Consider the following 10,456-nt stretch of genomic DNA (forward strand, 5'->3'; position numbering starts at 1 on the left):
CAGTTGATCTTTTTACGAACGACGAGTACGGTTACAGCGTCCCTAAGTTTGCTCCTAGAGCTAAAGGTATCTAACATGAGAATTATTCGATCTGATATATCCATAGAGACGAGTAGAAAATGAATCTGAGAAGTTACCCCCAGTGTTTTATTTTTCTACACTTGTGCACTTTCACAGATATCAAGCGATGGAGATTACTTAAATTACTGTTTTTACGTTTAATTTTCAAGAAGTGTTCCAGATGTTAAAAACATTGATTTTGTCCTTAAGCACTGAGTTACTTAACTTACCGCTTTGCTGATGAATAGGCAAACGGGCACCGAGAACAAAACAACCTAAAAAAAATATAGCGGTACCTATTAATTTAAATAAAACGGTAACTCAATAGTATATTTCAATAAAATTATTTATGGTCCGAAAGTAGATTTCAAAAATTATAATAATTGTTTGTGATGTGTTCGCGACGGACATGAATAAATGTAGAATAGATATTATTCGCGACGGACATTGATAGTTTAAAATAGATAGAAAATATAGTAATAGATAAATAGTTAAATAGAGATATGTTCGCAAAGTACAGCGAGATTTAATAGAAATAGACAATGTCCGTAAATAGACTGTATGTTAAAAGTAGTTATAGTAAAAATGTCCGTAAATAGATAAAGAATATCCGAATAAATAGTTATATTAAGAATATGTTGGCGTAAAATAGAGAATAAATAGATAGTACGCTAAACATAGAAATAAGTAATTTGTAAATATTGTATTTTGTTTGTAAATAAATATTGGTCCTCGTGGTCTTTAATTTGGCGTGGGAACGCAGGAGCGAGTCACAATACGGGCGAGCACTAATGGAGCGACCCGGCAAACAATAGGCGAGCGAGGCGGCCGAGAGAACAATAGACGCCCACCGTGCTCGGACTCATAATAGCGCTGGCCGAGTGCGCGTGGGCGACCATAAATAAGGGGCCTACCTCGCTGCAAATTCAGGGGGGACTACTGCGTGGTCGGCCCCAACGAACCCACCCACGTTCCAACGTTGACCCGGTACCAACCGGACGTCTTGGACGTGTGTGTTCACAAGGGGCTACGGTGCCCTCTAGCGATAGAGGCACTGTACGACCTGAGTACCCCTCACCTACCGATCTTGGTCACGGTGGGTTTGGGGCTCACTCGGGTCGCGACATCCCCTCTCAGGCCTAGGGTCGACTGGCAGTCCTTTACGGGACTGCTGGCCGACCAATCCTTGTTTCAAGATCCGTCTACCCCTGATGAGGTCGACACGGCGGCTTCCCGTCTCGTCGACACCATCAGGGGAGCCCTGGACCAAGCGACGACTCTGGTACCCAGCGGGGGGCCCAGAGCGGAACTCCCGGTGCACCTCAAGACGTTAATTCGTCGGAAGAGGGCACTGAGGAGGCTCTGGGCGACATCTAGGTGTCCCAGGATTAAGCGCGAGCTAAACCGACTTGAGGATGAGCTGGCGACTAAGATGCGGACTTACCGGGGTGACACCTGGGAGGGGAGACTGTCGGACGCGTCCGACGACCGTACGATGGCCCCCCTTCACCGCATCTGTCGCCGGCTCACGAACAAGCCTTTCCCCACTTGCCCCTTGGAGGACGAGGGGGGAAGACGGTGTTTTACACCGTTGGCTCGTGCTGAAGTCCTGGCCAACTCGCTGGAGCGGCAGTTCACTCCGAATGTCTCTGCACCCTCGATGGTTGCATTCCATCGGGAGGTGTCAGAGGGCGTAATCCAACTCCTCAAACCGGAATCGCCGGGAGTCGAGCTGGGAGGTGACGATCTAGTCACTCCCAGGGAGGTGCGCCTCCTCATCAAGCTGATGAAGAGGCGCAAAGCCCCCGGCGAGGACGGTATTCCCCCCCTCGCCCTACAAAATCTCCCTCCTTCAATCGTGTCAGCAATGACACGATTGTTTAATTCCATTCTCAGGGTAGGACACTTCCCTGGAACTTGGAAATTGGGCAAGATTATCGTCTTGCCCAAACCCGGCAAGGACAGGAGAAAGCCCTCCAGTTACCGACCGATTACCTTGCTGTCGCACGTGGGCAAGTTGTTCGAGCGGCTGCTCCTGAGGAGAATATCGCCGTATATTCTCCTCAGGCCGGAGCAATTCGGCTTTAGAAGCGGCCACTCGACGACTCTGCAACTGACCCGTGTCCTGCATCACTTGGCGGACCGGCGAAACTCGCGCCAATACACGGTCGCGGTCCTTCTCGATATCGAGAAGGCCTTCGACCGTGTGTGGCACGAGGGGCTGGTCCACAAGTTGCGGGACGCGGGCCTACCGCACGCTCACGTGCGACTGCTCGGGTCGTATCTGGAGGGCAGAACCTTCTTTGTCGCGGTCGAGGGCGCACGGTCTTCCGTGCGTCCCATTACGGCCGGGGTTCCCCAGGGTAGTGTCCTATCACCTATCCTATACGCCCTCTACACTAATGACATCCCCACACTGGAGGGTCACCTTCGGGCGTGGGAGGAGGACGTGAAGTTGGCCTTGTTCGCTGACGACTCGGCCTACTTCTCGTCCTCTCCGTTCCCCTCTGCAGCCATTATGAGGATGCAGAGGCTTTTGGATTTACTGCCCCAGTGGCTGGACCGTTGGAGAGTCGCGGTCAATGTGGGAAAGACCGCGGCCTTACTCTACGGTCCGGTCCGTATCAGAGTCGTCCCAAAGAAACTCAGCCTCCGAGGTGTGAATGTCGAGTTCAGGACCACGGTCCGGTATCTCGGATGCGACATCGACCGCTCCTTGAGCATGGTCGCGCACGTCAACCGAGTCATCGGTCAGACTCGCGCGGCCAGGTTCTTGTTGCGGCCGGTGCTTGCGTCCGGGCTTCCGACCAGGACCAAACTCGCCATTTACAAGACATACGTCCGTTCCCGCCTTACATACGCTGCTGAGGCCTGGTATCACCTGTTGTCGCCGTCCCAGCGATCTAGGTTGCAGGCCCAGCAGAGTCTTTCCCTCCGCATTATCGTCGGGGCCGGGCAGTACGTCAGAAATGACGTTATTGCCCGGGACCTAGGTGTGGAGTCGCTCGTGGAGTTTGTGACTAGGCTCGCCCGTAATATGTACGAGCGAGCCGAAAATGGGCCCCATGAGCATCTCCACAACATAGCCCCGCTGCACGCCAGACCACCGGATGGTACGGCGTTGCCGCGGGAGCTATTGGTACCCCCGACGATCATTCGGAGTTAAAGCTCCTCGCCGGCTGTGAGGCCGGGGAGGACCTATGAGCGCCCCTCTCGGAGCTGAGTTTCATCAGCCTCTAGTCCCACGCCTCTTGCCTGTTTGGCGGGTCTCCCGTATGGGGACCGCGGCTGCACCCGTAGGTGCAGCCTCATTTCCATTAGGGGCTTTGACCCTACCCCCCACCCCCTTTTGGGATGGGGTGTTCATACCCGCTACAGTCCTCCCTCCCATCAAAATTGTAACAATGGGGAGAGGAGGGGGAGGACTCTAGCGAGGAGTGCGGCTTGCTCTCTCCCCCTTGCTAGGTTAGATTAGGTTATGTTAGGTTAAGTTAGATTAGGTTTAGGTTTAGGTGTGACGGCGCGCGCTGCCCCGACACTCCACGGAGTGCAGGAACGGCGCGCTGCTGTCACTTAGATGTAAGTTAGATTAAGTTAGGTTTACTTTAGCTTAAGTTAGGTTAATATTAAATTGTAAAAAGAAAAAAGAAAAAAAAAAAAAAAAAACCGTGGTGGAGAGAAGCGGCCGCCCCCTGCTGACGACGAAGAAGATAGAAGAGAAGGAAGAAAGAAGAAAAAGCGATCCCACCCAACATCACAACTCCAAGCCTGCTTCACTCAGTCCTGCAGCGCACCACCCCTGCCTCGATAAGCGGGGAGTTATATGCCCGGGCAAAGGGGTTTCCCCGAGGCCCGCTCCGTGCCCCCGCAAGGGGGTACGACGACCCCGACTGACTGACTGCAAATTCAGTTCGAGACAGCGAGCCGGCGAGTCAAGACCTCTCCAGAAGAAGAGGAGAGAGCCAATCGACGACAAGAAAAGACTCGCTCCTACGCCCTGCGCCGGTCAAGCCACGAGGACCGTGTGAACGCCATACTGAAGCCTTCGTTATTTTCCTCGAACCAATCCCAGCACCCGTTCCGCGACAGCCACTGCGGCAATACTCGAGCCACCACGTTTCAACGAGTAAGAAGTCTAAAAATCACACGTGGTGGCCGAAACCTGAGCGGTGGCCGTCCGGAATATGATGTATATTTTAAAATACCTGACCCGACCGAATTTGTCCTGTCAAAATGGTTAACATGAAAAAGGCGTTCAGTATTTTTCGAGTTTAAAAATATTCCATCAACTTTTCCAATGTTTTAATTTATCAACCTCACTTTGATTACAATTTAATATGAACATTTTTTAATTAAAAATAGCCATATCGGTCCAGGCATTTCCAAGTGATGTAATGACGAATATTACTTTTAATTAAAAATAAATAGATTATTACTAAAAATTCGTAACGAACAACATCAAGCTCAAAAGCAATCACGGTGCATGATGACGTCATAAGTGGCCAATTTTTAGTATATTAATGTAAAACCTTGTACGTTTGAGCGCAATTTCAAAATATACGATTTTTCGATTCTTATTTTAGATAATGATTTCATTGTTCTATTCTTATTTTAACAAGTACAGATATTAAAGTTACTACATTTAAAAAATATGTACCTTGATTTCAAGTATCTGAGATTACAATTGCCTAAATGTAGGTGACCATATTCTAATTGACTAAATTTTGTAGAAAATAAAAATTAATAACTCCAATTAAAATTTTCATTCTTATCAAAACACTAACGCAGTAGTAAGGTATTAATTGCTTTTCAATATTGCTGTGGGCAATTGCTTTTAGCTGTCTAAAAATAAAAATAAAATGATTGTTGTGTGGAGCATTTCAGTATTTTTATCCTCGGTTTTCTTTGTGAATTGTAAAATACCTTCTATGGTAACTATGTACATTTCATATATTTTTTATAAATTAAAGCTAAAGCTACAAATTATGGCCCTGGGTTTTCTGTTTTAGCATCCTGTATTAGTTGCACGTTCATCCTTAGATTGGATGCCCAGTAGAGTCAATTCTTTATATTCTGACGTCGGTGCTTGGAGTGGAAAATTCGTAAGTTTTTTGAAAATTTACATTTAAATTTTATTATTACTGTTCCAATAATCATTTTTATAGTATCCTAGCTAGATTCTCATTCGTCTAAGTAAAGGTCAGCCATTTTTTCGAAGTAAGTAGAGAAGTACGAGTTCTAGGAGGTTGGATATTCTTTTAAAGTTACTTACTTAGATAAAATCTCCACTTCGTTTATTATTTAATGCTTATTGTGACTGGAATTTATTATCTTTCGGGTTTTAATTGTTTTTCTCTCATAGCGACCTGTGATGGATGAAATAGAATCTGACGAGGCTCTAAGGTTTTACCAGTTTTTGAATTATTTGGATGGAGGCAGTTTTGGTACTGGTAAGAAATTATTATCATGTGTTAAAAAAATAAATAAGTAGAAGACAGATATTTACCGGTTCGTAAATTCTAATACCTAATTTTTAAAGAAAAATGAAGCTTTTACGTCATTGTTCATTAAGTAGTTAAGTATTTAAGTATTATCAGTAGTTAAGTATTATCAGACATCTCAGCTACCCCGAGGGAAATATCTTACAGTTTTTATGGAATAATATTTCTCGTTAATTAGTTTTTCGATAGGCTTTTTACTCATACCGGAAGATGTAGGTTGGGTTACAGTAGGCCTCCCACGAGATGAACCCATGACCTATTGAGGTTCGCGGGAACCCGCTGGATGCAAGCAGCGCAGGACCTATCTTTGAGGCGAGGCTTGGAAATGCCTATGTCCAGCTGGCAATGGACGTTTGTGGGCTGATAGAATAGTTTTTCGATAGCACAATTTACTCTGGGGAAAATGGTAAGTGATTGGTTGGTCCTTTTTGAGCATTGGTTAGGTATTCCGCCTCTCCCCTTCTTCCTCTCAGGAGGCGCCGGAGTCCGACATAACTCGGTCCGTTACCCCCCTCGACCGGGTATCCGTAAATGGATTCCCCAGCGTTAAAAAAAAAAGGTATTCCGCCTGGTTTTCTTCATTGCATTTGAGTTTGCGGTTATTGTAGACTGATGAATTTTTCTCCTAGCGTCACAAGTTACTTTAAAATCCTTTCAATTTGATACCCACTCGTAAGAGCAAAGCAATCTTCAAAATGTAGAGTACATTTATTATTCCTTTCTTTATTGGCACATCAGTTAAGGGTCCTTTTCACGAGTATATTTTAGTTGTTTGGCCAATTGATTCATTAGAGTATGTAAATCAATCTCATAGGTACCGTGACACAAATTTTAACCAAGGTTGACTTTTCCACTATTACTTTCAATTAGTCATAATTATGGTCTTCCTCGTGGTGGCCTATGGCATTCTTCAAGTTGAAGTTTCCAATAAAAATCGGAACTAAACCTAAAGCAGTGCTTTCGTTTGTCGTATTCTCGCCAAACTCGCAATGTAGGTACAAATATTGCGAACTGCATTGGCTGCGTTAGAAACACATAAGAAGGCGTATAGGAAAATAACTCTCTTTTTTGAAATCTCTATAATTTTGACACACATACCTATTGATTGCATTGTAAATCTGAGACCATGTAGATTAACTTTAAATTACCTACATGTACTCGTTACTTTAACAGTAAATTCATACTTTGATTCCTATTCAATGGATGTATCGCAGTTGTGATTATCATTCCTCTGAGCTTATGATTGTTCGTTTAGGTCCAATAGATGAATTCGTTGACGCTATGTATAGACTTGCAAATTACATGAAGCAACAAAATAGTAGAGAGACACAGGCAAGAGGAATGCGAGAACAAGAAGCAATTAACGGGGCGAAAGGTAAAATAGTTTCAATAAAATTATTCTGTGATTTTAGCGAATAATTCTGTGACTTTTTGGGGAATAGCATTAAAACAGTTTTGGAAGTAAGCACACTAATTATATTTTAATAAAATTCTTCTGTGTCTTTAGCGAATAATTCTGTGACTTTTTAGGGAATAGCATTAAAACAGTTTTGGAAGTAAGCACACTAATTATGCGAAAGAAACGTAAGTTCTTCTGTACTGGAGAGGTCAAAGAACCAATTGTTAACAATAAAATAATTTGCAAGGTACGTAACAAAATGGGTGGATTTAAACTAAATCATAATTGAACTATTACTTTGCTGTAATGCAATTATAAATTTTTTATTGAATTTAGGACCGTATATTGCTACCTATTGCTGGAACTTCTTGCAGAGATGCCATAATGTACTGGCATCCAGATTTGACGGAGGAACATTATTGTGTCGGAGCCTTGGAATCCAAGACTCCTGTTCACATTATGGATGTTGAAGGTTCGTAATCAATTTATTACTAACGTTATAGTATTTCCAAATCTTTATTTTTTCTATTTGAAAACATCGCACACTCTTATACTTTGGTTTTGTTACAGGTGAAATATATTGCAAAGGTGACGACTATTCAAAAAGGGAATACCTTCTTGCATGTGACTTTTATGAGGACCAAGAAGCACCCGTTGCCGATTTATTGCAATACTACCCTGACCCTGATCCCGAAATCACACCCAAATTATTTTAAATAACACGAGGAAAGTTTAAACATCATGCATGCACGGATGTTTAAAATACATACTTTAATATACTTTACAAAAGTGTTTTAGTATCCCTTCCAAATATATATTTATGTTTGTATATCTATACGAATTCTTCGGGACGGTACCGATTCCGTTATTTTACCGTAACACCACCGTCGCCGTTGAGGAGTTTATTCTTGCTACCAGAAAACGGTGAACAAACGGTACAGGCATTCTGTGATCAATACTTCGTAGTTACATCATATTTTGAACTTGAATTCTAACTATTCAGGGTTGTGTTAGTGATTAAGGCCTAATTTCGATCATTGGGCAAAGTAAGAAAAATACAATATGATACACTTAAATAATAATTTCTGCGATTGCACTCCAAAATGTGTACCTGATCTCATAAACTTCGAAAGCTCTACCCTCAAATTTGTTTACCAGCTTAATTACCTAGGGCAAACTGTCCAGCAAGTTAGATCAAACTATGAAAAAGAGGTCAATCGTCGAATTTAACTCAGATTCGGAAATACCGCAATGTCTCAAGACGAAAGCCTTTGACCAGTGTGTATTCCTCTCATTGTGACATATGAAACTGAAAGAGGCTATGCGTGGAGTTTCCCTGTAAGATCAAGAAGCATGAAAACCGGCATAGCTGAAAGGATTCCGAGGTTAAAATGGCAATGGGCAGGGAACATTGCTCGCAGAACAAATAGCTGCTACAGCAGAAAAAATCTAGCGTACCAGAAAACTTAGCGTGGGTAGGTCTCCCACATGGTGGATCGACGATCTTTTGAAGGTCGCGGGAATCCGCTGGTTGCAGGCAAAGCAAGACTGGTAGTTGTGAGTAGGCGTAGGTTGACGCCAACGGTTGAGTCTGAGGCTTAGATTGAGTCCAGCAATGGATATCTGTAAGCTGAAAGAAAGACAGATACAACTGCTAAGCCTAATTCGCTTCCCTCTTCTATACATTAGGACATAATAAAACTGTTATGGAGACAGCTATAGAAAAATGCTCTTGGGTATCAGTATCAAGGAGGAGTCTGTGTGTATTGTCCATAAAATGACTTCTTATGGACAATACACGGAGACTCGTAACGTTATTTTACTATATTTTTTAGGTGGATAGAAAATTCTACTACTGGTGGATAAAAAACTCTTCAAAGTTATAGTTATCCCAATACCGAAGACAGCTTAGATTTTCTTTTTTTTACATAATTCACGAGTTGTATATGATAAAGTTTATTTAAATCCAAATTTTTATTTTTTGTATTTTACTACTTTGCTAAACTTATTTCACTAAAATTTAAATAACCATTTACACTTATCCATTAATTTATTTAATGTCCTTTTTTTAAACAATAAACTTTTATTATCACATTTTGAGTCGTAATGAAATCTGTTATTATTTACTTTCTTACTCTTAACATATTAAGACCAAAAAAAAAAAGTTACTTTGCATGAGACGGCTTTCCTCGCAATATTAAATTTGGTGTGTACCATGACATGGGGTAAATTGGGATCCTGGGGTAAATTGGGACAAACCTGCGGAAGATTCTCAAAGTACCTGTAGCACGGAATCTACCTAATTTTGTTTATGTTAATATTTATCAATGTATAGAAGAAAAACCAAGCTAACTATGGAAGTACTAAATATGAGTTAAGTTGGTCCCAAAAATTCGTCAAATTAAATTGAAAATAGTGGTTGAAAAGTGCGTTTTAAAACAGCTTAAAGAACTTTTAAAAAAAGTAATATTATCGTTGTTTTTTCAATAAGATCACAGTTTATATAAGTTTTTAATACACCTGGAAATACCACAACAAACGGTAACTTGCAATATTCTTATTTTAAATACAATATTTCGACAAAATAAAAAATTTATATTTTTTCCTTTCTTTTTGGGGAAAATTGGGACGTATGTGGGGTAATTTGGAACGAGACTGGAAAAATTTGGGACGAGAAAACACAAAATTGGAACGCCAAAAGACAAAATAGGGATGGCTTGTTAGGGTTGTCACTGATATCTTATAATAGATTTTTTAGCCTATACTATCACTCAATTGCGTGATGTAAAGAAGGTTAATGTGTTTATCAGTTAGTTTATGTAAGTACTATAGGTAAAAGAAAAGTATATATATAATTACATTTTTTCGCGACATTTACCTTGTAATATCTGCCCGGTCGTATGTCCTTTATAGCAATAAAATAAAATTAAAAAGAACTCAAACGAATCAAAACTTTTGTTATTCCAGAATCTATTCACGCGTCGAATCATGATTTTTTTAACATTCACAACGCACAGACAAATAAAAACAGGCCTCAGATTTTAAATGTAACATTAATTAAAAATCCGAGATAGCTAGGTTCCAATTATGAGTGAGTGAATTAATTGAGTTTAGTTATTTAGCTTGAAAGAATTTCTTTTATTTTTGTTATTATAGGCAGTAATCAGATAAATCTGCTTTTTTATCTTATTCACCTGATATCTTACTCTTGCTCAAAGATTATTTTGAAAATGTTGATTAAATAAAATTGTATTATTGCATTTCCAGTCCTTTTGTTTTCTATTTTTTATTCTATTTTATGATTTTGTTTCAGAGTTGTGATTTTTAAGGAAATTAAATAATAATTTTCTAAAATATAACATGCACATACTTTTTTTGATCATTGTAATGTTGATTATCATTCACGTCACATCGCTTCGGAATAGAAACCAGCTTAATTTACACTATATTGTGTATTGTGCTTAAATTATGGATTGTATTCATCATTTCGGTCCAT

General features: G+C 41.2%; 1 protein-coding gene and 1 long non-coding RNA gene across 2 annotated transcripts; both read left to right on the plus strand.

The window, feature by feature from the left end:
• Positions 1 to 5,071: 5,071 nt before the first annotated feature.
• LOC105841444 (uncharacterized) lies at positions 5,072 to 7,749 on the plus strand. Its single transcript, XM_038012943.2, has 6 exons — positions 5,072 to 5,162; positions 5,423 to 5,510; positions 6,817 to 6,936; positions 7,092 to 7,207; positions 7,297 to 7,432; positions 7,531 to 7,749. Exons 1-6 carry the CDS (start codon positions 5,106 to 5,108, stop codon positions 7,674 to 7,676), a joined length of 663 nt encoding a protein of 220 aa, XP_037868871.1. The 5' UTR covers positions 5,072 to 5,105; the 3' UTR covers positions 7,677 to 7,749.
• Positions 7,750 to 9,168: 1,419 nt separating this feature from the next.
• Positions 9,169 to 10,339, plus strand: LOC134199798 (uncharacterized). Its single transcript, XR_009974425.1, has 2 exons — positions 9,169 to 9,501; positions 9,928 to 10,339. It is a non-coding gene; the product is annotated as an uncharacterized LOC134199798 (long non-coding RNA).
• Positions 10,340 to 10,456: the final 117 nt, after the last annotated feature.

This window comes from Bombyx mori, chromosome 1 (genome assembly GCF_030269925.1).
Source record: "Bombyx mori chromosome 1, ASM3026992v2".
Taxonomy (NCBI): Eukaryota; Metazoa; Arthropoda; class Insecta; order Lepidoptera; family Bombycidae; genus Bombyx; species Bombyx mori.

Bases quoted from the DNA above. Each gene is read 5' to 3' on its own strand.
- LOC105841444 (XM_038012943.2), top strand. From the start codon at position 5,106: ATGCCCAGTAGAGTCAATTCTTTATATTCTGACGTCGGTGCTTGGAGT. The intron at 5,511-6,816 runs GTAAGAAATTAT...TTGTTCGTTTAG, and splicing joins TGGAGGCAGTTTTGGTACTG to GTCCAATAGATGAATTCGTT. The intron at 7,433-7,530 runs GTTCGTAATCAA...GTTTTGTTACAG, and splicing joins TCACATTATGGATGTTGAAG to GTGAAATATATTGCAAAGGT.